The sequence below is a fragment of the Excalfactoria chinensis genome, chromosome 3 (genome assembly GCF_039878825.1).
Source record: "Excalfactoria chinensis isolate bCotChi1 chromosome 3, bCotChi1.hap2, whole genome shotgun sequence".
NCBI lineage: Eukaryota > Metazoa > Chordata > Aves > Galliformes > Phasianidae > Excalfactoria > Excalfactoria chinensis.
In genome coordinates, this window is record NC_092827.1 from 42,435,807 (window position 1) to 42,463,569 (window position 27,763).

General features: G+C 43.5%; 2 protein-coding genes across 3 annotated transcripts in view; one reads left to right on the forward strand and one right to left on the reverse strand.

Moving 5' to 3' along the window:
- Nucleotides 1–1,221: 1,221 nt before the first annotated feature.
- On the forward strand, nucleotides 1,222–9,865 carry MFSD4B (major facilitator superfamily domain containing 4B). Its single transcript, XM_072333589.1, has 4 exons — nucleotides 1,222–1,552; nucleotides 1,622–1,790; nucleotides 3,705–3,821; nucleotides 4,853–9,865. The coding sequence occupies exons 1-4, from the start codon at nucleotides 1,346–1,348 to the stop codon at nucleotides 6,082–6,084; spliced, it is 1,725 nt and encodes a 574-aa protein (XP_072189690.1). The 5' UTR covers nucleotides 1,222–1,345; the 3' UTR covers nucleotides 6,085–9,865.
- A 277-nt stretch (nucleotides 9,866–10,142) lies between these two features.
- The window catches only part of REV3L (REV3 like, DNA directed polymerase zeta catalytic subunit), a 108,604-nt gene continuing 90,983 nt past the window's right edge, over nucleotides 10,143–27,763 (reverse strand). The window contains exons 22-33 of one of the 2 annotated variants that reach the window (XM_072333588.1): nucleotides 25,808–25,949; nucleotides 22,675–22,919; nucleotides 21,635–21,743; nucleotides 20,535–20,741; nucleotides 19,611–19,720; nucleotides 18,478–18,592; nucleotides 16,923–17,060; nucleotides 15,660–15,850; nucleotides 14,539–14,785; nucleotides 13,467–13,676; nucleotides 11,152–11,314; nucleotides 10,845–10,887 (exon numbers count right to left, since the gene is read on the reverse strand). In XM_072333588.1, the coding sequence (XP_072189689.1) occupies nucleotides 11,174–11,314; nucleotides 13,467–13,676; nucleotides 14,539–14,785; nucleotides 15,660–15,850; nucleotides 16,923–17,060; nucleotides 18,478–18,592; nucleotides 19,611–19,720; nucleotides 20,535–20,741; nucleotides 21,635–21,743; nucleotides 22,675–22,919; nucleotides 25,808–25,949 (1,855 nt within the window). In that variant the 3' untranslated portion in view covers nucleotides 10,845–10,887; nucleotides 11,152–11,173. Of the gene's footprint in view, nucleotides 11,315–13,466; nucleotides 13,677–14,538; nucleotides 14,786–15,659; nucleotides 15,851–16,922; nucleotides 17,061–18,477; nucleotides 18,593–19,610; nucleotides 19,721–20,534; nucleotides 20,742–21,634; nucleotides 21,744–22,674; nucleotides 22,920–25,807; nucleotides 25,950–27,763 lie in introns of both variants that reach the window. The other variant, XM_072333587.1, reaches the window with a different exon arrangement.

Consider the following 27,763-nt stretch of genomic DNA (forward strand, 5'->3'; position numbering starts at 1 on the left):
AGCTCTCCCTTGCTTTACATGCAGCAATGATGCCAATGACCTTTGATAGCTAAGACAAAGCTTTATGTCTTTAAACGATCCAAGATCTTGCTTTTGTTCAGCCAGGAGAGGCAGAGCGAGCACTAAAAAGAAAAGCTCTTGTGAGGGAAGTTACGAATGAATTACAAGCCGGGTTTGTTTTTAAACTCATTTAGAAGTTTAATCATTACAGTTGTGTTAACACGTTTTCCAGCCCTTGAGTAAGATCAGAGGAAACGCTTAAGTAAGTTTTGTACCATTTCTTCCTTTGCTTGCACATCAGCAAGGAGCCCTTAGAGCGCTGCAGCTCACAGGAGCACCCGCAACAGAGAGGATGTGTGTATGATTAACGGCAGGCACACAGGCTGCCCGCCCGGAGGGACAGCTTTCACAGCCTGCTGATAAGCGCCGAAGGAACCTGTGGGTGCCACTGACCCTGACTCGGAGATAAAGGACCATAAATTGGATCGGTCAGCAACAAGTACAGCTTCCCTTGGGAGGTCGTGAATGCTGCGTGATAAGGAGACTCGTGCTTTCATAGGGACTCTCCCGTTTGACTCCTGAACACAATCAGAGCAGCGCTGCATAACTGGGTTGTGCAAGTGCGCTAATAACAGCCTTGAAAACACTGCCGGAGGCTGCAGATAGTCACAGAGGTGGCAAATGCAGCGAGATGGTGCAGCTAAGCGCTCTTGGGAAGGACAGACCGCATTTTTCTCAGGCGCCAGAGATAAAAGGGAAACAAAAGAAAGGAAAGCAGAGAGAGAATGTGTACCCCCCATTTGTAGCCGCCACGCAGCATTCCAGCGCTCCTTGCACTGCGGCACTGGGGTTGTGCCCACCGCCCTTTGCAGCCCGTTCCGTGTCCACCGCCCTGTGCTGCAGCCCCTTTCCCTGTCCCCAGCCGCCCCTCCCCTGGCACAGCTCCATGCGGTTCCCTCGGGCCCCGTCGCTGTCACACAGCGCAGAGCTCAGCGCTGCCCTCCGCTCCCTGTGAAGAGCTGCAGCCGCCGCAAAGCCCCCCTCAGCCCACTCTGTCCGCAGGCTCCCAGCACAGCCCCCGTCGGTGCGGCGGTTCGGCACACCCCGCCCGTACCCGGAGCGCCCTCTGTGTGCAGAGCCGCCCCGCGCCTCGGGCGCCATTTTGTATGCCGAGCGGAGCGCCGTCTCCATGGGAACGGCCCGGGCCGTGCCGCGCAGCGCGGAGCCGTTCGGGAGCTGTGGGCTTCCCCCGCGCCGCGCCGCCAGCTGACGGGGCGGGGCTCGCGGTTCCGGGTTCCCCGCGGGCCCGAGCGGCCGTGCGTGCCGGCCCGCGCCGCTAGGAGCCATGGCCGGCGCCGAGCGCAAGAAGCACGTCCGCTTCGCCGGCCCGGGGCTGGTGGCGGCGGGGTCCGGACCGGGTCCCGTTCCGGGCCCGCGCCCCCCCGCCGCGCCGCACGCGGAGGTTGCCGTGGTCGGCGGGCGGCGGTGCGGGGAGGGAGCGGCGCTGCGCTGGTGCATTTCCGCGGCGCTGTGCGCGGCCTTCCTGGGGCTGGTGAGTGCGGCCGGGGGGGCGGGTAGGGGTGCCCGGCCCGGCGACGAAGCCCTCGGCGTTGTTTTGCAGGGCACGAGCATCGCCGTGCTGGGACCGACCTTCCAGAACCTGGCCGACAACGTGCGCAAGAACGTCACCGACATCTACTACATCTTCGTGGGCCGCTCGCTGGGCTACCTGGGCGGCTCCGTGCTCGGAGGGATCCTCTTCGACCACGTCAACGCGCACCTCCTGCTCGGTGAGTGCGGGTCGAGGGCCGGCCGCGGACAGCCAGCGCCTCTGGGGCTCCCGTCGGTTCCGCCGTGCCCTGCGCTGTGCTGCGCCCCGAGAAACCCCGACCTCGGGTTTCTGCTCGTTGTCGTCGCCGTCTGCTGGCTGGGAGCCTGGCGCAGTGTGGGTCTGCTGGTGGCGGAGCTGCTGGTGGCGGTGTCAGCGGTGGCTGTGAGCTGAGCAGAAAGCACTTAGTACGTGCATGGCAAAGGTACGGCTGGGCTTCCCTTCCCTGTCAAACCACGCTCTTGCAGCACGCAGCCCTGCGTTGTGCGGCTTTAAGAAGTACACCAATGAGGCACGTGGGACTGGCTCGGCTTTGCACAGCTGTGTGGGAAAAGCAGGGTCACACTGTTGCCTTCGCTAAACGGGCGGCCTTGATCCAATTGTGACTTAGTTACAGTGGAAAACTTTGTGTCCCCTCTGTGAGTTTGGAAACACGCTGCTGGGTTGCTGCCTACCTGCGGCAGTGTTTGGGTCCTGTATGAGCAGTGGTTGTGGTCCTGACGGCTTCCTGTACACACGTGGCTTTCCTCCTGTGCTCATCCCGTGCCGGCACAGTGGTAGCATGGGGCTGCCAGGAGCGGTGCTCATCCCCTTCCTAACCTTTCCACTCCTGCTCCTCCATCTCCTCATCCCTCCCTTCCTTTATACGAGTGGATTCGGACAAACCCGAGCACGGAACTTTACTCACAGGGTTCGTTTGGAGAGTAGTTTTCCTTTGCTTGTGTCTCCTTATCCCCACTGGCCTGTCTCCTGCTGCCATGAGCAGTACGTCATACAGCGTCTGTCTTTCTCCTCTCCTTGCCTTCCCCTCTCCAGACCAGTTCCTTTTATTTGCTCTTGTTATACATATCTTGCAGCTTTATTTGTCCTCTTCCCTGTTCTTTATTCTCTGCTCCAGATCACATGTAAAGTGCCTTCAACTTGCTGATCCTTGTGTGTCTGGCAAGGGCAGAGCGGATTAGGTCTGACATCTGAGCCTTTACCTCCTACCATGAAAATAATACACCCCTGAAAGTCAGCGTGAACTTGGAGCCATTTAGGATTTGCTTGTTTTCCTGATGTGACACAAGACAGCTGTCTGTCAGCAGCACTTGGGAAATACATCTTGTCTCCAACTTCTTTCCAATTCGATGGCTCTTAGAGCAGAAACACAATCCGAACTACCAAACTGCCTCACGTTTCTGCCATCTGAGTGCTGACTGAGGGGTTTGGCTCCCACCTTCCAGCTGCTGAAACTCTGCTGCTGTGCAGATCTCAAATGCTTTGGTCAAGGAAGCTCCTAAGCACTGTTCTTCAGGTGAAGATCTGCAGCAGACATAGGAAAGCTGGCTGAGGAGCCGCTTTCTGCTCTGACTGAGGAGCTGTGTTTAGCACCTCCCCTCTGTAGCCTTTTCCCTGTGCCGCTCACTGTGCTTCCCGTGCAGGTCCCACAGGGGTGGGAATATCAGGTATCTCAGCGATGATACTCTGTAGTTCTCGAGGAAAATGCCACTTTGCTCAAACCGTTTCCTATTGCTTTTGTGTTAAAGCAATGCTTTTAACTCTAAAGTTTGCAGGGAAATGCTCCTTGGGATAGTTGGCCCGCTAATGACTCAGCAGCAGATGGTGCCCTGTTTGCAGATTAAACCTTCGCACAATGAAAAATGAAACATTCCATTCTCATAAAACTCATTTTTTCCCCCAAATCATCCCGTTGAATTTTCTGTCTGCCTCTTCTATTCATGAATTCAGGTAATGAGGTCACAGCACGCATTAGGATTATCTGTCCCTTGCGTACCGATAAATGGTTTTTTATTTCTCACTTTGCTGTATGTTTTGCAATTTAAGTGTAAGCTGCACTATTTGTGTTTATTTGTTTGCTTTTTACCCTTCCCAGCATTTTCCATGCTTGGAACCACAGCCGGTCTTTTTGCCATTCCGTGGTGTAAAAGGTCCCTGCTGCTGACTGCCCTGATGTCGCTCATCGGAGCTGCCATGGGAGTTCTTGACACGGGTGAGTGACCGCCTGGTCCAGCGGTTCCTTCACTGTATGAACTGGAAACACACAGGTGACAGTTCTGCTGAGATTCACAGAATCACAGAATGCCCTGGGTTGAAAAGGACCACAGTGATCATCTAGTTTCAACCCCCTGCTATGTGCAGCGTCACCAACCACCAGACCAGGCTGCCCAGAGCCACATCCAGCCTGGCCTTGAATGCCTCCAGGGATGGGGCATCCACAACCTCCTTGGGCAACCTGTTCCAGTGTGTCACCACCCTCTGTGTGAAAAACTTCCTCCTAATCTCTAACCTAAACCTCCCCTGTCTTAGTTTAAGACCATTCCCCCTTGTCCTAACACTATCCACCCCGTAAACAGCCATATACAAGTGAGTTTGGCCTGCTGTGCACAGCTGAATTAAAAGACAGGAGCTGTTTCATCTGGTCAGGATGCCTGGTGGGTTATTCTGGTCCTGAGGCTTTGCTATTTGTGTCTCTGTAACAGAGCTTCTGTATGAGAGAGCTGGGTATGCTTTGCTTCCCTGAGCAGATCAGTATGTATTTCAGTGGGTAGTTACAGGTTTAAATAAAGTGCCGTGTGCTCTTTAAGCATTGCTTCTCTTAGAATTTACTCCTCCGTGGGAAGCTAGTTGGGTTATTGTTCATTAGTAACTAGTTTGTCAGATGGAACTAGGTTAGTTGTGTACCACCCTGGGGTGTTTGGGAGGAAGGTTCTCCCAGTGCTGTTATGGGGGAGCTGGTGACCTCAGCTTGGCCCGGCCAAGTTTGGGGGTTCACAACAGATATATTCTACCATCACAGACATCATAGGGGCAGTTGTTGTTGGATCAAGCCACTTTTAGGTGCTGTGAATGCCCTCCTACAGGGGATTAAGGTGCTCAAATGCACAATTACAGTTAAGCACAATGTTGTATTCACTAGAATTGCTATTGTTGCAAATTGAATTCATAACTTAATTGTTCTTTTTTTAAACAGTATCTGGTGTAAGGCTGAAATTAACGAATCCTTCTCTCTCCGATCTGCAGGTGGCAATGTTCTTGCACTGAACACATGGGGAACAGAGGCTGGACCTCATTTGCAGGCCTTGCACTTCAGTTTTGCCATGGGTGCATTTGTGGCTCCGATTCTGGCTAAAATGGCATTGGGAAGTTCCGAACCCAGAGACCTTCATGCAGGTGAAAATGCAAGCCAGTCTGTCCTGAGCCCTGTGCCAACAGCGTCAGCTACACTAGCACTGAGACACCACCTTGGTGCCGATTTCTTGTGGTCCTATGTTGTCATAGGGACCTATCTGCTCTTTGTTTCTTTCTTCTTTTTCATTTTGTATTCAAAGAGCAGCTCGGTTCGAGACAAATCAAAGGCTTCTGTGCAGAAGTGCAAGGTTGCCAAATACCACCATGCCCTTATTATTCTCCTTTTCCTGTTCTTCCTCTGCTACGTGGGAGCGGAGGTTACTTACGGCTCTTACATATTTACTTATGCAAAGGTCTTTGCTGAGATGAAAGAAAATGAAGCGGCTGCATTGAATTCTGTCTTCTGGGGCGCGTTCGCTGTTTGTAGAGCGGTGTCGGTATTTTGTGCTGCTTGCTTATACCCCGGCACTATGATCGTGCTGAGCCTCATTGGCTCTGCCGTCTCCTCTTCATCCTTGGCTTTCTTTGCACACTACCCGATTTCGCTGTGGGCTGGAACTGCGGTGTACGGAGCCTCCATGGCCACCATCTTCCCCAGCGGCATTTCCTGGATCGAGCAGTACACGGTCATCCAGGGGAAGTCAGCGTCTCTCTTTGTGGTCGGTGCTGCTCTGGGGGAGATGTGCATTCCTGCGGTGGTCGGGTACCTGCAGGGGAGGTTTCGCCACGTTCCCGTGGTCATGTACACTGCGCTGGGAACTTCGGCCATGACGGCTGTGCTGTTTCCCGTGATGTACAAATTGGCCACGGCTTCTGGAGAGAGCTTGAGAGAGATGAGCGAAAGCGAGGACAGGAAGGCTTTGTTGTCCAGCTCGGGGCTTAACGAAGATGAAGAGGATGAGGAGGATGCAGGAGAGTGGAACGAAGCAGACTTTGAGGTAATAGAAATGAACGATGCCCTGAGAAACTCTGTGGTAGAGACCTCGCTTAAGGCAGCAGGGGACTCCCCGTCAGAAGCCTCTCTCCAGCCACATCCAGGTGATGCTGTGGGTGATTTTCCAGTGGCAGCTGGCAGCTCCCCTGGGAGAAAAAGCATGAATGTTGACCGGGAGAAGAACGATTAGAGTACGAGCTGACTCTGGGTTGTAACTAAAATGCAGTGGAATTGTAGCCGTTCTCATAAAGTGGTTCAAGGATCTTCTCAGAGTAAGAAGGAGGTTTCCACCTTTGCCTGCCCTTCCTCCTTCCTCAGTTTCAGTCTGCAGCGATGTATCCCGGAGGAAGTCCACAATGAAGTGAATGTGGTAACGTGATACAATTTGTAGACTGTGCTGAAAATGTTAAAACATGAGAGATTTTCTAAACGTCAGGCATGCATTTAAGTCATCTATGCTGTGATGTGAGCTAGCTGGGAAGAAGCTGCTCAGACCACTTGGAGGTGGTTTCTTGGAGGTGGGTGAAAGGTGCAGTTCTGAGCTCCTTGGTCACAAAAGGTTTTCATCAGAAATGAGAGAAATCTGATGCCTTTGGTGCTGAACTTTCTTAGCTTGTGAAATAAGAATGTTTCTATTGCACTGGGGGTCAGTGTGCAACAAAGCAGGGAATCAAGAAGTTGAATTTCAGGTGATGTAAGTGGGATATTCAGGTGGCCAGTCACATACACTTCTGATTCTGTCACTAAGACAGGACAGAACGACATGAATTTTTAGGAGCGTAACCATGGCTTTGGGTCACTTAAAGGTGGTGTATGGGAACGAGGACAAAAAGCATCGTATTTATCTGCTGTATGGCTTAACTCAGATTGCTCGTTAACCAGTGGTGACCAATCTAAATACTTAAAGTACCTGTGATTGTACTTGTGATTTGAAGTACTGCGCTACCGTAGAAATCAACAAATGTAAAAGAAGATACTCAGTGATATGTTAGATGAAGTTGTGTTAATGACGTAGGGCCACGATATCGTAAGCTGGTTTAACAACTTCTCTGGCTTTCTGTGCCAAGGTTTTTTACACAGCAACGTGTTACAGCGGCGATTTGAGAATGAGATGGAATTACTGATGAGGTAGATGATCCCGTCCAGTTGTACAGTGTGCCTGCTTGCTCCCTGCTAGTCGGGTGCTGCCCTTTGGCTTTTCTTTCCTTGGATAATGACACACAGCAGGTGCCTCCTCGAGGAGAAGCTGTGGTTTGTGTATTTAGGTTCCCTGCTCTGGAGGGGGGAAGCCCTCAGGTCTGGTTGTGTCACCGAGTCCTTCCCAGTAAGAACAAAGATGCAGCAGCTGATGGCAAAGCCTGAAGCGGTAGTTCTGCAACGTGTCTACTTGAAAACCAAAAATTGGGGGGTTGCTATTTTTTTGAAGCTGTGTGGTCAGAATGCGGGTTGGGTTCCCGTGTTGTTTGGGTTTTGTTGTTTGCACTGTTCTTAATAGATATATATATGTATATTTTTTTTGCTAAGAGGTTGAAGTGCTGACAAAGGGAAGAACTCTAAGTGTAGCGTAGCACAGAAATGTGAATGTTCAGTGTGTTTTCAGTTGTTTTTGTTCCTTCTCGTGTCCCTGTGTGTTTAACCTGGAACCCAAGGGCTTTTTCCTTTCTCCTGAATGGTTAATTGGAAGGAGGAATCCACTTGTAGTGACAGTGTGGGGTTCTTTGTTTTCTTTTCTTTCATCCTGCAATGTTGAAGGGTGTCCTTGTCCTGCTGCTGTAGGCATTTAAATGCCATTGCCTGTTTGCCTGATTCCTCTTTCCTTGTGTGTGTATATGCACACTTCCAATGCAATGCATGAACCCGCACTTTAACATATGGACTTGACTCCACCTGCTGCACGGGGGTTTTCTTCTTTGCTTTGAGTGCTTGTAAATACTTCAGAACATCAGCCTAAATCCTGTTCTGGCTACGCGTGTCAGCATTTCATCAACAGAAGTAAACAAGTCATCTACATGGCCTTATGCGTTCAGTTAGTTAGCTTCATGTCATAAAAGAAATGGCTTGGCGGAGAGAATGACTTGGGTGAGTGCAGATTAAGCCTGGACTTCTTTTTCCCTCTTCCCTTCTGCACTCTGCAATAACTGCTTTATATTTGGGAAATAGGGAGTGTTATCTGACAGCACGGGTGAATCCTGTTGGTTTTATGGGGGAGAGGAGAAGCGACACCTGCTTGTGCTTCTGCTCTGCTTTTATGGGATGTACTTTGCCCTCAGGGGGTTGCAGGTATCCTCTGGTAGAAGGGTTCGGTGTAGGGCAAACAACAGCAGGAAACCAGGCAGGTGTGGGGCAGCTCCCTGCTGCAAGAGCCATCCACGTGTTTGGCCTGAACCAACAGAGCGACTCCTGACTGTTTGCAAAAGGAATGAATGTAAGGCACAAAGAATGTCCAGGCTGGGTTATGCACCAAAACTGCAAACCTTTGGCTGCTTTCCATGGGAAGTACAAGTACCTGTAATTAGCAATTTAAAGAATAGAACAATGGAGGCTTCTGCTGATGAGAACCTTCAGTGCTTTTAAAAGAGTCTCCCCGTACCTGAGATCACATCGCCAGAATAAAATTAGTTTCAGAAACCCGCCTGAAAGCAGTCGGATCTTACAAATAATGTGCCAGCTGTACACTGATTTCTGAATGAAATTCCAAACTGGAATGTCCTGCAAGGAAGATCGTTCTCAGGGACAGTTAACACGTTTCACACAATCGTGTAGAGAGAAAATAGAAAATGAGTATTAAAGCCCCATTGGGAATCGTGCTTTAACCTCTTGGAACCATCTATCCCTATGTGTGTTACATACACGTGTATAGCTCTGTGTACAGATGATAGATAGGTACGTACACGCTTACTTGTGTTTCTGACTAATGTCATCACAACACAGGGAGAAATGCTGTCCAAACTAAAACCCATGACTGGCTGAGTGGCAGTGGGTAGCGTCGCACTGGAACAATACCTAGAAGCCTTTGCCTGGATGACTGCTGAACTGTGAGTTGTCTTTGCCAGGACTTACATAAAGCTCTCGGTGGCTTAACTTTGGCCTTAGACTTGAACAGCACATACATACATACATACATACATACATACAGTGCTTGTGCTCATCTCCCCTGAACGTGTGCATCTAGAATCAGTGGCTGCCCCTTAATGGAAACAAAATGTTGAATGCAATTTAACATGAAAGCAGAGCATCTTCAATGCTGAGCCTGGCTCGTGGCAGCTGTAGATGTCCTTGATGCTCAGGGCTGTTGCTTTCCTAATTAATTGGATTCTTGGTGTTCCTCAAGACTCGTTTTAGAAAATGAGTATTAGTTTTCATATATTTAAATTTCTGAAGTAAATTGCTTCTTGGCATATACAGTGAAGAGCTATTTACCGCGTCTTCTTAACTGAGAGGTAAAAGCAGTGTTTAAGCTCTGCAGAGAACCTCTGAGGCGTTATTTATGGGTATTACTTCCCCATGGCCTTGTTTATGCCAGAGAAGTCGTCCTGGTGCTGTGGTGAGATGGCTGAATGTAATGTCATTCGTACTTCAGCCTATGAAAGCAGGATTGCATTGAGGATGCTCCTGTGTCCATTTCCTCCAGCATTACAAATAAATTCGTACAGTTACATGTCACACGATACATTTGTACTTAGCTGTGACTCATTGCCAAAGGCTGGATTGTACTTGGAGCACTAAGGAGTTACTGCTGGTGTTTGTACTGCTGTTGTGTAAATGAGCCTTCGGTGCTGGAATGCAGAGTGGGCAACACTTTGTGCCTTGGTGGGTTTTCGGTTCCTTTCCTTAAAAGCTTGTAGCAACCTGGATGTGTTCTATTATATATTTATGTTTTTATTTTGCTTGCGGTGGGTTTACATGGTACTGTATAATGCGGAATTTATAACACTGACTTGTACCTTGAATGTAATAAATTCTTAATGGGAGGAGGCACTCAGGTTCCTTTATGTAAATAAAGTTCTGTTCTATTTTTAAAAGCTACTCTGGACTTGCAAATGCAAAGCTTACCCTGTTAGGGCTAATGGAAAACAACGGGAATGTTTTATCCTCTTTGGAGAAGGCCTCCAGAAACCGATACTGATGTTTTACGTCCCAGAGCTTAGGCTGGAAACTGCATTGTGCAATTCTTTTTGCATCAGCGCTGTATCTGTACCTAATGAGGGAATCAACAGCAACCGAGTGTTAAAAAGGAGGAAGCGTGCAGATTTGTACCATATCATTTTATTCAACTTTAATATGGTTTCCATTATTAACTTCTAAAACAAAATGATTTCCAGTTTAGAAAACAATGCACTGACCACATAATTCCTTTTCCATTTTATACAGTTATACAAATATTCTAAATACACATTTTGTCAAGATGGTGGCAAATAAGATTTAACTGTACAGTACGTAAGGAAAGAAAATATTTTAAGCATATTTAGAAGCAATAGAAATGTCTATACAAAACAAGCAAAAATGGAATAAAATTTTATATTTAAAGTATTGCAACAGTCCCACAGGTTTGTAACAAAAATGTCTTTGCACAGTTCCTCACAATGCCCCATTAATAGCTAAAGCAAGACAGCCAGTTGTAGAAAATAATGTTCCAAAATGCTACACATGGTACTACTGCTTGTCTGCACAGTCTGGTCAAAATAACAATCTACTCGGAATCAAGCAAAACTCAGGAGGAGATATACCAACCGACTTTAAAATTATCCGTATAAAAGTCATTGCACATTATTTTTACTCAGTTGTTTGAAAAGTAAAAAAGTGTATTTACAAAATATTTCGCAGACAAAATTATAAAGTGAATGGATAATAGAGAATAACACGTCTTGATACCGACAGTCCGAGAACACACACAAATGGATTCATCGTTTCGAGAGGTTTTTTCAGTGCTCCTTCCTCCAGGAAGTAAACTTGACTTCTACTTGGCAATGGATTTACAGGATGTTACACACAGCTATTTCAACATCAGCATTATAAAACAGTATGTTAGAAACATGAAAGGAAGAAGGAATTTGTACATCTTAAAAAGTGAGCTATTCATTGAGCAACAAATGCTTTTTTTTTTTTTTTCTTTTTTTCATTTAGTTAAGGATAAGCGTTCGTTATTCCTCAGATAATAAACCCGACAGTTAAAATGGAAATCCTGGACTAGATGAGTTGAAAAAGCACCATGCACAATAGTCTTAGTGTGGTAAACACCGAAACAAAATAATAGCACCTGGAATCCCGTAACGGAGCCTTCAGAACTGGTCGAGGAGCTGGCGGAGGTACGGCGCCTTCGATAGTTCTCTGCTCACTCTGGAGAGCTTGAAAAGCACTGGGCAGTTCAGGGAGACACACGGGATCTGTCGGTCAAAGCAGCCTGTACAGTTCTTGCATATCTAGATGACACAAAAAAGCAGAACAGATTATTTAAACTTACTTAACACTAAGCATGGAGGATGCAGTGATGCAGGTGATCTACACCTTGCCTTACCGGCAGAGCAGGCCGAGCCCTGCAGGCAGCCATCAGCAAGATCAGCTCGGCACAGAGGGACCTGAGAAGCTCTGCTCTGCTGCAGCCCCTCCTGCCCCTGCCAAGTGCTGACTTTGATGCCAGTTCCTGGCAGGCAGAAGGCAGCCCCTGGAACTGGGCAGGGGCACAGCCTGACAGCACAGCTTGGATTACAACCCTTCCAACCCTGCTGCTATTTCTGCTCTACCCCTGTGTGATGGAACCTGGGAAAACAACCCGAGTAGCCGAGGGATTCAAGCAGGGCAGCACGTTATACTCATGTTAAATGTACCCTAGATAAAAGTTTCCAAGTGGAACAAGACAAAACTCCGCAGTTAGTTTAGTTATTCTCTGTGCAGGGAAGGAACTTCACTAATAAGCCACTTGCTATTTCCAGATACACTTCAATGAGACTTTACAAGTCAGAGCATGCAGGCAAAACAGCTCATTAATGTAGCCAATGCTGCTTTCGAGTATTTTTAACACGAGGTACCTGATTAAATAAACAGCAGGAAGCAGAGCTTTTCCAAAGGTGTTTCCAGAGAACACAAACGGACTGATTTTCAGGAGACATCCCCTGCTTTGCTTTTTCATTTTTGATTCTCCCAGCACTAAGGCAGCCCCCAACAGCTCTTCCAAAAGCTCTGCAGCCACTCGTGGTTCTGTTCCGTAAGAATTTTGACCCTGCCTACCACTTGGAACCAGAAGTCAAAAATCACATCTACAAACTCCTTTCCTTTGCTGTTAAAATCACTTCCTGTGCTTCCCTTTGGTCTCTGCAGACCAGAACCCCAAACTGAATCGAGATGCTTTCTTAGTTCAGTTTGTGTGTGGTGAAGAAGTCTACAGCCTTAATTTAGGCAGCTAATTTTTTAGTCATGTGTGATTAAACCTGCATATCAGTGTTCTGCTGGCTCTGGCATGTTTATATTCCAGGAGGGCCACATATTTCAGCTGTGAGGGATAGACAGCTTCAAATTAGCAGAGGACACTGCTCCTGCTGATGGGTTAAGTCATCAAATACTGACCAGAACTGCTCTGCAGCTGACCTGCTGCAACGGCACGAGGGCATTCTGATCAAAGCCACTCATGGATCTTCCATGGGGCCGGGCCCAGTTTTCACTTATTCCAGGACAAAAGTAGTATAAAAGCATACCACAGGAAAACTGCAAAATGTGCATCTTTGTTCCTTCATTGTCCCTTACAATGCACATCAGGACCAAAATACAGCAAGAAAACGTTAGGTCCACAACTTAGTGTAATATTTATGAACTGTGAATTCTGATGGCTTTCTGGTTTTCTAGGAAGAAAGCCCCATGGGACTGCAGCCGAACACTGCAGGAACATTTATTTATATCCCTGCAGTTCACCAAGTAACGCAGCTGGTTCAAACACTACTGCCAAAAATTGACTTCAACAATAATTTTAAAATACTACAGTACAAAAATTAGGCAAGAACTCACTTATGTCTCTTAGGGGAGAGGCACAGTGCTTTGCTGGCACGTATCTGTGAGCAAGGCCAGTGGCACTCTTTATGGACTTCTAACTCAAGGGAAAAAACAGCCTGGGAAATTCCCGTCAAGAGGAAAAGTAGCAAAAAACCCAAACCAGAACACAGCCATATTATGCATACAAATAAATACTTATTTCTAGGACTAGAGCTTTTTTTGTTAATGGAACGTCATCAGTTAAGTTAGAACAAAAGGTGCATATTTCAACATACTTGTACAGCCCTTATCATCATCATCATTATAAAAAGGAATCTAAAAACCATCTAAGATACTCTTAAAAAGAAAAAGAAGAAAAACATCTTTTGTTCAGTTTCTCTCTACCCCTTTGGCTTCAGTCTCATGCAAAGCTAAGGAGAACAGCAGCTGCTGTGCTGCCTTGTAGAGCAATGGGAAAAGCAAATGAGTTGCAACACATTTTAAAACAGGGACCGCACTTCCTACTTCTGCTGAGGGCATTCAGTGACTGCTGCTTTGGAGCTCCAGGCTTTGCCCACAGCTGGCAGCTGGCTGACTGCGCTGTAGCCATACCTTGACCAGCTGGTCTTGCTTGCGCTCCAGCTCTCGGATTTCTTGGTTGAGAATCACTGCCACATGCTGTGGCTGGCTTCTGCACTTAGTACAGATCCCGTACTGGGTCAGTTCATCACACACGGGACAGTGTAAGGTCGTGAAATACTGTGAGATGGTGCCTTTCCGTCCTTCCAGCTCACTGCGGGCAGTGGAGGCAGTTTTCTGAATCTGTTAATAAAATGTAATAAAATCAAAATGAAGAGGGCGGTAACTTCCAAGAGAACAGCTTGCTTTCTTCCTGCAGTACAGAGATCATTTTTCAAGGAGAATGGAAATAACAGCCTGCAGGGTGTGGGTTAATGTGCAAATTATTAATGTGAACACATAAGCACAGCACCGGCCTGAAGTGAGGTGCTGAATGGGACCCATTCCTGCAGTGACCTGGTTCACTGGGAAGCTCATGAGAAAAGAGAAATACAGCAACCACGACATCCTCAGTCACCTGCTAAGGTCCCAGACTCTGCTCCTGCACTGTCACCTCCAGGTGCTGCCCTGTTACACGCCCAAGATGCCCTGGCTGCACCACCAGTGGCTGCCGAATTTGGAAACAACCAGCTACACATTTCTGCTGATACAGGTTTTTAACAAAGTGTTCCTGCTGCTTGAGCACTCCCACCTTTACCATACAGAGGGAAGGTCTTCAGAACAACTTGGAACAGCAAGAGTTCCAATATCCACTATAGAGAGACTTAAAGTGTGTGCAGCCAGGCAGACGAATATACAGCTATTCCTAAAAATAAGCTGTTACAGCAAAATATTACTCTGAGCCATGAAAGTGCTCAAAGAATGACAGTGTCATCAGCCCTGAACAGAAGGACTGGAAGGAGAAATCGATTTGCTAAGTGAAAAAATCACACCCAAGATCTAAGAGTCAACCCTGCACATCTGGGCATCAAACCACCAGCCTGTAAAATAAACAACCTTCTGCGTTACCCTATGGAGGCCTCACTGTGTGAAAAAACCATGATAACACCTAACACCGCATAGAGGCACCGTACTGGCGATCCCATTTGTTTCCAAACACACTTACCCTTGGCAACTCATGATACCAGCTGAAGACGTCTATGCCAATCAGTGAGAAGACCCTGGCCAGCGGTGGCAGAATCTGTTTGGTGATGTAGTAGGTGGCGTTCAGCCTCAGGCTGGGGTCCTGCAGCACTTCGGTGGGCCGCCTCACCAGCTGGATCAGGGGCAGCCCAGGCATGCCGTACACAATGACGTAGGGCACCCGCTCCCCAACCCGTGGCTCAGAGCGACGGTCGTAGGCAAGCATTCTCCTGTTTAAAAGCAGATTTTGTAGCGCACCCAGGGACAAAGAACAAGCCAGGAAAACAACTAGGAAACTTCTACACCTGGTGATATGTTTAGTAGCTCTGCAGAAGACTGAAGCTGACATATATTACTAAGCACAGGACCAAGCTGTGCCTGCATCATGATCAGACCTGAATATCATAATCTGGAATATGAACACTAATGCTATCTCCTCTTTCAGGTCACTTGGATTTGCATGCAGGATGCTTTGTAGCTAGCATTTCCTTTAAGAAAAATATTTACAAAGAGCAGTCAAGGCACTGAGAAGAGCTCAGGCACCAAGAAAGCAAAGGACTGTTCAATTGGAAGAAAGCATTTGCAGAACACAAGTTTTACTTACTTAAAAAGCATAGCTTAAGTTGAAGACACTTTATATTTAGCAAGGTAAAACTGGAAAATTTGCCAGTTTGCACAATTCATTACTGATAGACAATGTCAGCAGGATGAAATGCCAACCCTAAGAAGGGTACTTTTTAAAAAGTGAAACATGATGCCTGGTCATGTATTTCACAGCACTGCCAGAAATTAGTATTGCTGTTTTAAGCTCTAACATATACATGTAACATCCGTGAGTGAATACGCTTTCTGCTCATCGTGCCCTTTTACAAAAACAGAAGTATCGCTGACAGCAGTGAACGCATCATTTCACACGTTGACGTGTCTTGGTAAGCGGCCTTACTCTTGTATTTGTCTGGCTTTTTCTAGGAACAAGGAATGGCTTTCTGATGCCTGATCTCTCTTCACACCCAGAGGAAAGTCAGAGCCAACTGCTGCAATAACACCTGAAGGACACATCTCTGTGCTACCTGTAACTAAGGTAGTGCTTTTGCATTTCATTACCTGGTGATTTCCAGGGCTGGTACGCAGGATCCAGGCTTGTAAGCAGAGCTGCCTCTGTACTCTTTTGCAAAGATGAAGTCTTGTATGCTGGCTTTTCCTTCCAGTAACTTCATGCACTGGTTCTGCACGTACTGTTTGATCTGACTTATGTCACGTGTTTCAAATAGCAGCTTGATAGAACACTCAAGTATCTTTAAAACCAAGGAGAAAGGTTATTTTTTAACTCAAAATAGGAAATTCCAAATAATGGAGTAAATTACATACAAATATTAATATACGGTTTAGGAATAGTATCAGTCGCAAACTAGAGTGTCAATATGACAACTGCTTGCACTCTCTTGCACTCAGAGACATTCATAAACACGTTACTGAACAGTTAACACAAACAAGAGCCTGCAATTCACATACTCTCTTCTCACACTAGTTCTTTTTGTCAGGAAAGAATTACATATTATTGATAGAAACTAGATTTATAAATATAAGAATTAGGAACAATATTCCTGGGATATTGGAAAATATCAAAGGCAGCAATATAATCCCAATTTCAATCAGTCCACTCTGAAATTTCATCTTTCATGATATGACCATGCTCAGGCGCTGAAATCACTTTGGCAATTACAGAAGTTTTCCAGAGTATGAAAGGGTTTTTTTTTCTGCCATTTAAGATGTTTTTCCAAGATTTTCTGATCACCTCAGCAAACAAAACAAACAAACAAACAAAAACTGGCATTAAAAAGAAGAATGGAAATAAATCCTCCTAAGTGCTTACCTTTCTTATTGGGGTACATTTGCTTTGACTTGATTAAGAACAAGAGTCTTTCCTTTTGTAAATCCCAATACACAGCTTAAAATAAATAGGCAAGGAATTTTATTTTAAATGAATTCTTAGCGGACCTGGATTTATGTTAGTGAGACATTTAGCAAATGCCATTTAGCAAATAGTCTGCCTCACTCACCCTGGAGTGAGTGGAATTATTTCCTTGTAAAGTGAATTGGATCAATGATAGTCTTCAGAAGAACTTACATAGAGGTGAGCTTTTTTATGGGGTTTATAGGGGCCAAAAGACAGTAGTAGTAAAGGTGGAAACTACAAGACCTTGTGATGCTGCACAACATCTTCAATTTGTCTTTTAAATGACTCATACCAGAAAAGCAAAGTCTCAGACAGCTCACAAAGACCAGAAACTCTGAGGAGGGATAAACGTACAATGAAATAACAGAATAGTACCATTTTATTCAGGAAGAAATGTCTAAGTATTATACCTTGGAAACAGCAGGACAAGAGTCCCTTCGGACGGTCTCTATGCCTTTTGCATCAAATACTGGGTCCTTCTGGTCCAGTGTTTCATACATGTAACCCACATACCTCTTTTTAGTTTGAAGGACACACGGCAAGTAGACCTGTTTAAAAGGAGAATTGACACACAGTATAATCTGAGTATCCTTACACTTTTCTGGATTGCAGCAGTCAGTGTTCTTCATGCAAATATCCTCTCTTTTTTAAAAAAGGCAGGAACTTTATTTTAGAAAGCTTTCTCTGCCAAAGTAATGGCTTTTGAACTTGCTGTTCTCAAACATCACCTTTTTGAATCCTATGCCTGGGACTGGTCTCCTCATACATGGAATTTTAGGGTCATGCTCTCTTTTACCTATTCCCTCTAACCTCTGATTTCATTCTCAATTGTCTAAGTATTCACTGACCAGTTTTAGAAGAAAGAATGGGGAGTAACTGCTTCTCAGTAACTACTAGGGACTATGCCACATCTTCCTGGCTCTCTTGAGAAGAGGGAGCAGCAAGTTTAGCAGGCTGAAGAGGACTCTGCGCATAGGTGTCGCACTTCTTTACTAGATGCTCCAGCTTTGACTCTGTGCATATTGAGCATTTTCCTGCCTTAGGAAGTCACTCTAGGAGAAGACTCAGTATTTTGAGCCCCAGGTCACATGAAGTAAAGCACTCAGACATGTATTCAAGTGTGTCTTAGCACCTCATTATTTTTTCTGGCCAATTATTCCTTCAGACTGATGACACAGAATTGCCTCAAAGAAGTGGGAAGGCTCTCTGTACATCAGTCAGTGAGGAAAGGTTTATGTCTTCCATAGGTATCCTGACTTCTCTTGCCAATATTTTTTCTGCTGTATTTTCAGTGAAAAATGCCAATTTGCTTATGAATTCAGACTGAACCTCTTGAATATGGTATGTATGTATGCTAAGAATGTCGAGAACATCTGAACCAATCACCAATGACTTTGCCAGGATAAAACTCCACCAAAATTAGTATCATATTGTCTCGCTCTTCTATGAAAAGCTTACTGTCATTAGTACTTTTTCCAAAAGCCTACCGAACGAATGTTTGTCATTTCTCATTTTATATGTATATATATAACACAGACATATCCTGAAGTGTGTGAAAGCTGACAGAAGAATAAACATCTGGTTAGTAGTTAATACACTGGAATCTCTTTAAGGGTTGGTTTACATTCTCTCTACTGAGTTTGTTTCCTTCTATGTATATAATACCAAACTGAGGGAGACATTTCCAAAACTTAATGAAAAGGGAACTTCAAACTGCCTGGTGCTGACAATGCAACAGGCCACAGGGCACCCAGATGTGAAAGTGGAAATAGCTGTCTTTGCTTTCACTCTGCAGCATTCTTCTGACAAGGTCACTAGGGCATTATGAAGGAGCTGGCAATACAACCACAAAAACAGTACAGTGCATGACTGTTGTTTATAATTCCATTATATTTATGTCCAGAAAAATCTTTTATCTTCACGTTGCTTTCAACTCAACACACTTGAAGTAAAATTTTCTTTTACCTTTTCAAACTTCAGTTTAACGGGTTTGGGGTTTGTTGCTGTTACAGCTTCAGCAATTTCTTGACCAATCTTGAAAGATTGCTCCTTAGTGGCTCCTTTCAAGAGTACAAACATGCTGCAAGAAATCAGACATACATAGGAAATAAGAACAAATCTGTTCAACAGTTTCTGAAGCTTATAAGCTAGTTTCCCAATGGCAAGACAAAGACACACACGGTTATCAATTCTGTTCAATTCTATCATATTGAAAATCCAAAAACCTGAGAAACTTTAGTGTTCAGTGGAAGATTAGGAGTGCCAAAGGCATGATAAATACTGAAGGTTGCAAGCGTGACTACTCCACGCACTGCAAAACTTCTGAGTTCTCAGGAGAGAACTGTAGGGACCTCTGGGTATAACTGCTTCTTTCACTATGGCCAGCAGGAGGATCTAACTTCCTTCCCCTAAGAGTCCTTTTTTCAGTGTATATGTAACTACTACAAATCTACTATATTTGAAATTTCAAGTCTTTCACCACATCTGACTGAAATTGCTCACTGGATTCACAAGTCATTAAAGAGGAACCACCAGATCAACTCTGTGTCCCAGGGCAGAGAAATGATCCAAGTTCAGGAGCAGCAGTCCATCATTTAGATGAATGAGTAACTAAGAAAGGGGAGATATTTATGTCAGGTACTTCAGGCAGACTCATCATATCATTTTATGCTTTGGTGGCTGCTTCTGAATTACATCCACTCATGAAGCTTAAAAGAGCGCTTTCCTCTAAGCATCAGCATGCAATATCTAATATACTGCAAATCACTCTATTTTCCAATAGGAATGGCATCATGAGCAGGCACCAAAACACTCACTCAATAAAGACTTATATTAATTAACACCAGAAAAAAATATATAAAATTCTTTCTCTTCTTCCTATTCCATACAATTTCCTAAAGAAGAAAACCTTCTAGGTGCTTTCTAAGAGTCCTAAAAGAAACTCCAGGAAACTAAATATTCTTTACTTTGCATTTTTCAGCAAGACAGTAAGCAACACCCCAAAAAGGGCTAATGTACCTTCTTCAGTATCATAAGCAAGTCCTTTTTGTTGAGAGAACAGAAAAATACATCTATGAAGAACTACTATGATGTATTACCTGTCCGTATCTCCATACACAACATGAGCACCCCATTTTTTGGTATCATTCACCAGTTTTATAGCACGCTCCAATGTTTCTCTGGCTTTGTGGACAATGCTGTCCCCAAGCTGCAATGTTAAAGAGAAATTGAAATTCTTTATTCTAATGCTGAAACTGATACGAGCTCTCGGTGAATATGGTCTAACCTGACTTGATCTGCTTATGAAAACTACAGTATCAAGACACTGTATTATATTTCATGGCTTAATATAATATAATAAATTAAAAATAAAAAGCTTGCTTACAACACACCACTACAGTAGGAATTAAAAGAAGAGTGATCAAATTATTACAAAAGAATTAAAATAAAATTGGGTTTAAACTTCTTCAGGCACATGAAAAGCACAAGATCAAGAAAATACTGCTTAGGATTGCTTTATTCAGTTATTGGGTTCTGACAATTCCTCCTTTTATAACAAGTACAAAATAGCTGTAAATGTTTTATTTCCACCAGTAGAATTGTAACCCAATTTACCTTTGGTGAAGTTTCTCTAGAAAAGGCAAATCCTTTTTTATTCTTTAATGGGAAAAAGAAAAATAATACTTTTTTTTTTTCTTTTTTTTTTAAGAAAGAGGGTAACAAATAAATCCCAAAGTTGCCAATTTTCAGTACTAGAAATAAAGAACAGCTCTTATGATGCTACTCTGATTACAGAATCATAGAACGGTTTGGGTTGGAAGGGACCCTTTAAGATCATGTAGTTCCAACCCCCCTGCTATAAGCAGGGACACCTCCCACTAGATCAAGTTGCTCACAGCCCCATCCAGCTCAGCCTTGAATGCTTCCTGGGTGGGTTAAATATATTTCAAAAAATAATACTGTGTACATTAAAAACAGAGTATTTTTCACAGTTTTTCTGTATTTTTATCTGCAACCCTTACCTCAATACATGGCATTCTTCCAGAAAAATTAGCAGCAGTATAACCATATGTAAAATTAGCTATATATTTAAGACCTAACTGACGAGCTTCAAGCATTCGAGTTATAGCCTTGTCATGTTTGTAAGCCTTCATTGACTGTTTCACCATTATCCTTGTCTTCAGGATTTCTTCAAGCATTCTTGGCAGCACGCCCTTTCTTACTGAAGGCTGACATAAAGAGAACAAGGAAAAAAAATACATTAAAAAACAGCCTAAGCAGTTAAGAGTAGAAGCAAAACCTAGAATCTTTAGATAATCACTGATAAGAAGACAAATTAATGAGCAAGATGCCCCAGGCACCAATGGCTTAGTTCTTCATGTAAATATTATAAGTAACGCACAATACAGGCCGGGTTATACAGCTCTTAAGGGCCGGGTTAACAGCTTTTTGTTTCTCTCATCAGCTCTGCCAATGTAATGTTTTGCTAACCTTTTAAACTAAAATGGTACCTCAACAGTTAACTCGCTCTGTTAATTCTGAAAGCATCAGAAGGTAAAGGAGCATTGTCCTCTAAAAATTCTACAAGCATTCTTTACCTAAACTCTTGTTTTACATTAAATCATATATTTAATGTATGTTGATGACTGGCTAATTATTTGTAAGTGCTCCAGGCCATATTTATTAATTCATTATAAATCAGCCAACAGTACACGCAGCATAAAATGAGAGCAATATAAGACAAGTCAAGGAGTTTCATCTCCCAAACTGCGATGCTTTGTCTAGGAAAGCACTCTGCTTTTCATCCAGGAGAAGAATGAAGTGTTACGTGCAGATAATTACTGTTTGATCCCCAAACTGCACAAGTGAAATACAGTTTAATTATAGATGAAATAAGCCTTTGGTATAAATGAAAGCATAAAGATGACATTTTATTTTCTGAACTGCTGTAAGTTCAGTACTCTGACAAGTATCAACAAACACTGGGAAAAGAGACTGAGCCTCCCCCCTCTTCCCATCTGCTCTTAATGCAGCAAAATTTAAACTACAACATCAAATTGATCTTGATCTAGTCAGCCAACAGGACGTGAAAATGCCTGTCACAGGGCACTGACATCATTACCTTGACAAAAGCCACACCACTGGGTGACACTGTGATATCATGCCTAATCTGGTAAAGCAAATCAGGAGGTACTCTCAGAGAGGTGCAGCCAAATTTGAATGCATCATATCTAACAAAAGAAAAAATAAATACGGACATCACTCATTCATTCATTTACAGCCCAAGGAAACAAAAACATCAACTCACACTAAAATGTGATAATACTAGCAAGGAAAGAATGACAATTACAGTCTCAGGTATAAACAGACCACCATTTAAAATTTTTTTGGCTTCATACAGAACATTCTAGGAATAAAGTAATAATATATGGCTAAATTCCACAGAGGGTAATTTACCCATCCCTTCATTAATGTCTTACTTCCAAATGTTAAGTTAGTGGAAGCAGACAATCGCACAACAGCCTTGTATGGAAACTCACAAGTAACACGTTGCACACATTTTCTCCCTGATAGTTCAGAATTTCAAATCTGAAACTTGAAATTCTTCTGACAACACCCAGGAATCACTGCATAATCCTTCCTTTCTTACAAATACTAATTTATAGAGGTAATTATAACGAGCAGTATGATTTTTCTTTCTCCCCAATTAAGAGAACTACTGCTAAGATCAAGAAGAGGTGCTACACAGAGTAACTGATTGTATTTTTCATTTTGCATCATCAAAGCAAGAGTGAACTGCAAGAGTTAAAAGAGGGCAACAACAACTTCTGAACATATCCTGGAAAAACACTAGTCTAGTTCTGAAAACAGGTAATGGATTTATACAATGTTTCAACCTGTTCTGAAGCCATATTAAAAACTAGCATCACCACAGTAATGGAACATACGTACACACATGCACAAACACACAGATTACTACTACTGTTATACACATACATACACCCACACGGTCAACCTTTACCATCTCATATTCTGTAACAGAAAATGGGGCTATTCATATACATCCATAATTTCCAATGACATGTGAGGGTTCTCAGTATCTTACAAAAGACGCTGACATCTCTGCTGAACCAAAGTTCATAAGAAAGGAAAATAACTTACTTTCCTAAGTTTTCAACAGGTCCCAGACAGGTTGAAAAACAGTAGTTGTATGCTATCACAATGGAAGGATATAATGACTGGAAGTCTAGCACAAGAACAGCGTTGCTGTAGAAGCGGGATTCGGGCTCCATTATTAAGGGAACACATTGAGGGGCTTTCATTTGAGCTCGCTGCTGGATACTGGGTGTCACAGGGATATAATTCATTGGCTTTGCAACACGCAGCATCATAGATTCCACACGATACTGTAAAAAAGATTGGATATAATCATTACCATTTCAAAAACAGAATAAATATGGTTATATTCAAACTATATAAGTGTGTACTTAGATTTCCTGAGTTTAGTGCAGACCACTATTTTCAAAAATAAACAGCTATACTCTTATTTTTAATGCACACTTTCTATCACATCTATTTGAACTTTTCCTTGTGTTTTTCCTTACCATTTAGCCCTACCCGTTAAAAATGAAGTGTATCTTATTTACAGCTATATAAAAAAAGCATCCAGTTCAGGATAAAAATTAAAAATCCAACAGGCTGCAACAATATTATATGACCATGCTACAGTCAGTGAATGATTTGCTAATCTGCATTTTAGTCAGATCTGCAAAACAATGAAACAAAAAGAAGATATAAAATGCAGTTGATTTGTTTACTATTTGTCTTAGGAATTTGCACAGAAATTTTATGCAAGCAGTCCAGAAAACAGAGAAATGGCATGCAAGTTCTGTAAATTAGTAGCTGTGTCTCCAGGGTTGTTACTGTGCAAGATAACTAGCATAAACTTGGCTGCAAAAGAATCAAGGGAAGAATATGTAAACCCATTTCTAAAGTCACCTATTGCATTTTAAGGCTTTGCAGTGGGTACTGTGCTTTTTACCTCGTAATACTACAATAGTATAGCAAGAATAAGTAAACAAAGACTTTTAGTACATTTACATTATTCAAGATATTGCAAGAAGATATATGTGGAGGCTGCCACATTAGAAAGAAATCAGCTCCAATTATTTATATATTATTCAATCTTTACAAGCACTAATAGGCAGGTACACGCTATATCTATTTTCAATTAAAAAAACAAAACAGCTGAAAATTATGTACATGGATGGCAAAGGACTGAAAATCCTAAGTTATCAAAGAACAATCCTACACAGTCCTAAGACCCTCTGCTTTCTCAGCAATTAATGCACTATTCCAAAGCCCTCTGCCTGATGCACTGTATATTCAACCACTGTATTGAACTGGTTTGGTAATGTTTTCTTCATTTGGATATTATAAATGAAATTACAAAACCAATAGCTTCAACAAGATCCTATCACCTTACAAACAGACCATAAAGTGCAGTTGTGCAGTAGTGTAAGCTGTTGCTGCCTTCTTTCTAAACCTGAAAATCCAGTGGTGGGTTCAGATGTGTGAAGAGATGGTCAGGGAGTAGATCTTTGCAAGAGCTAAATTTTTTTCCTTCTATTTCTCAGCAAGTACTTCAACTATCTGACTAATAATCCATACTGCCACCATTTCATGTTAGAGTTGTTTAGTAAGCTATGGAATATTCAAAGACAGCTTAACAAGAGAAAAATGAACTTTAGAAAAGTCTTGTAAAGCTTAACAAAAGGCACATAAAACCATGTACAAAATTAACTGAAAACCTTTCTTAGCGCTATTTAATTTTAACATCTTTTTTAGATAAGGATCATATAAGGATGCAGTGATCATTCTTCTGAGTGGAAAAAAAAACAACAATCTGAGGTGACTGGGAGTTGTTGCAACTTGCCATTTTTGTGAACTAGAAAGTTTCAATGGAGAATAAGAAAAAAATGTGTACAGAAGGAAAGAGAAAAGAACAGTCAGGATAGAAAATGCTGCATGTTTCTGTTGCTCACTCCCACCCACAGCCATTTGAGAAAATGACAGGCAGAACAGTCTTTGCAGGCTGCAATCATGTTAGCTGAAGCGTGACTACTGTTGGCAGTGTGTCAGCCAACACCCTCCCTGTCCCTGACTATACGGTATGCCATATACACTCCTTATACACTCCATATACACTCCTTTCTCTCCACCTCCCCGTCACCAAAAAGTTAAAATAAAATAAAATAAAATAGGGCTGTTACAGCTTTGCATCAACAAAAACATGCACAGGGTTAAGAGCTTACAGAGGCAAGCGCAGTCAGGGAAAACAGGTGGCAATATTTTAAAACTGGCTTTATTCATTTCCATTTTTTAAATGGTTAAGAAAATGCAGCCTCAGCCACTCTAGTCTTCGGCTGGCTTAAGACATCAGCTGTTCAGGACATTAGCTTTTAAGTTGTCTGTCTGTTGACAGAATTTGGCAAAGTAATCAAATCCTGGTCAGCTAGCTGTCTATTAAAACAGAAAGCAGAAAGATGGTAGGAAAGACAACAGAGGAGTAAACACATTAGTGAGAATAGGTCTCGCATTTCAGGTGCTGTCCAAGTCTCATGTGAAGCTGTGAAAACAGCTTAGTTAACCTAGACAGTCAGAACCTGGGTGAGATAAGTCCTTCTACGTCACGGAGACTCCTGGTATCCCAAGGGAAGAATAGAGTAAATCTGTCCTTCTTCCTTTTCTTCTGATGTCAGCATCAAATTAACAGAACTATGCACCTGGCATTACTTATGTACTTCATAAAGCCAGAGTGTTTCTTGTCTTATTGTCAAATCTCACCCAGTGATCACCTGAACAGGAGATATCACAACATGCACAGAGTTGTTCCGCTTGCTATGGAAGAGAATCATCTCCTCTCTCAGATATGTTTTATTATATTACTTGATATCTTAAAAAGTGCTCATTTTCAGACTCATGTAAGTGTGAAAAATAACCCACAATGAAAATTTAGTGTTCCAAAAGTCAGAAGAAGAGATTCACTGGAACAATTACATTTGGGGCACTCTTAATTATTTTCAGTAGCTACTTTTAATATCTGACATTAATCATTCAATCCATTATTACTGTTTTTGTATTGCCTTTGTTAATGTTTAATTTTCACGTTATATAAAGCAGTCCTCTGACCTCATAAAAATACATACAGTGGCTCTAAAAATATACTGATGTACGTAAACATTTTGTAATGACTGCTTTGCTTTTGTGAAGTGTAAGGAATACTAAATCTTACCTGGGAGCCTCTTGTTAAAACATGTAAGAACTGAATGCCAAAAAGTCTTGCCATTTCACTTGTTCTGTCAATCAAATCCAGTTTTTGTAGCAACTGGAGGTTCCCATGGACCCGGCTAACATAATGATCAACCATTTTCCATCTGTGAAAGTGAACACCTCGTTACATACAATTAGGAGAGTGCTGCTCTTTCTAAGAAAGAATGCATTTTTATGACAGCTTATTATAAACGAGCAAATAAAATGTTCCCTAGGATGTTTCCATACAGTCCTTTAAAAAATGTGGCACACATACACTTACATATTCTAAGGATATACACAAAATGTGGTACAGTAACCTACTCCTAAAGCACATTGCAATAACATGCTATATCCTGTTTCCCTTATCATAGAATCATAGAATTGCTCAAGTTGGAGAAGACCATAAAGATCATCAAGTCCAACCACAACCTGACCATTACCTGTATTACCCTCAAACAACCCTCTGCTAAATCATGTCTCCAAGCATCATATCCAAATGGTTTTTAAACACATCCAGGGATGGTGACTCAACCACCTCCCTGGGGGAGCCTACTCCAGTGCTTAACAACTCTTTATGTAAAGAAGTTTTCTGATATTCGACCTAAACCTCCCCTGGCATAACTTGAGGCCTTTTCCCCTCGTCCTGTCACCTGTCAACAGTGAGAAGAGACCAACTCCACTCTGCCTCTACCATTCTACATTTCAGGTATTGAAAGACAGCAATAAGGTCTCCCCTCAGTCTCTTCTTCCCCACACTAAACAGCCCCAGTTCCCTCAGTCTCTCCTCATAAGGCATATTCTCCAAGCCCTTCACAAGCCTTGTTGCCCTTCTTTGAACCTGCTCCAGCACCTCAATGTCCCTTCTGTACTGAGGTGCCAAAAACTGAACACAGTACTCAAGGTAAGGCCTCACCAATGCCGAGTACAGGGGCAGGATGACTTCCCTAGTCCTGCTCACCACACCACTCCTGATACAGGCTAGGATGCATTGGCCTTCTTGGCCACCTGGGCACACCGCTGGCTCATATTCAGCTGACTGTCCATCAGTACACCAAGGTCTCTTTCCATCAGGCAACTTTCCAGAAACTCGTCCCCAAGCCCGAGGGTTGCCTGGGATTGTTGTGACCAAAATGCAGGACCCGACACTTGGCCCTACTGAAACACTCACAGTGTACCTTGGACCACTGATCCAGCCTATAGAATCATAGAATCCTTAGAGATGGAAGGGACCTTTAAATGCCATCTAGTCCAACTCCCCTGCAATAAGCAGGGGCACCAACTGGATCAGGTTGTCAAGGGACTGATCCAGCCTTCAAAGTCCCCATGGATGGGACACCAACCACATCTCAATCTGTTCCAGCACCTCACCACCCTCACTTTAAAATACTTTCTTCTTTTATGCAACCAAAATCTACCCTCTTCGAGCTTAAGCCATTTCCCCTTTTTCTGTCATCACAGACCCTGCTAAAGAGCCTGTCCCCTTCTTTCCAGTAGCTCCCCTTTAGATACTGAAAGGCCACTATAAGGTCACCTTGCAGCCTTCTCTTCTCCAGGCTGAATGACCCCAGCTCTCTCAGCCTGTCCTCACAGGAGAGGTGCTCCATTCCATAGATCATTTTTGTGGCCCTACTCTGGATGTGATCCATCAGGTCTCTCCTGTGCTGAGGACTCCACATCTGAATGCAGTACTCAAAGTGAGGCCTCACCAGTGCAGAGCAGAGGGGCATGATCACCTCCCTCGATCTGCTGGCCACACTTCTTTCGATGCAGCCCAGGATATACAGTTGGCTTTCTGGGCTGTGAGGGTACATTGCTGGCTCATGTCCACCTTCACATCCCCCAGGTCTTTTTTTTTTGGAAGGGATGTGCTCAATCCTTTCATCCCCCAGCTTGTATTGATAGTGAGGATTGCCTCAATCCAGATGAGAGACCCTGC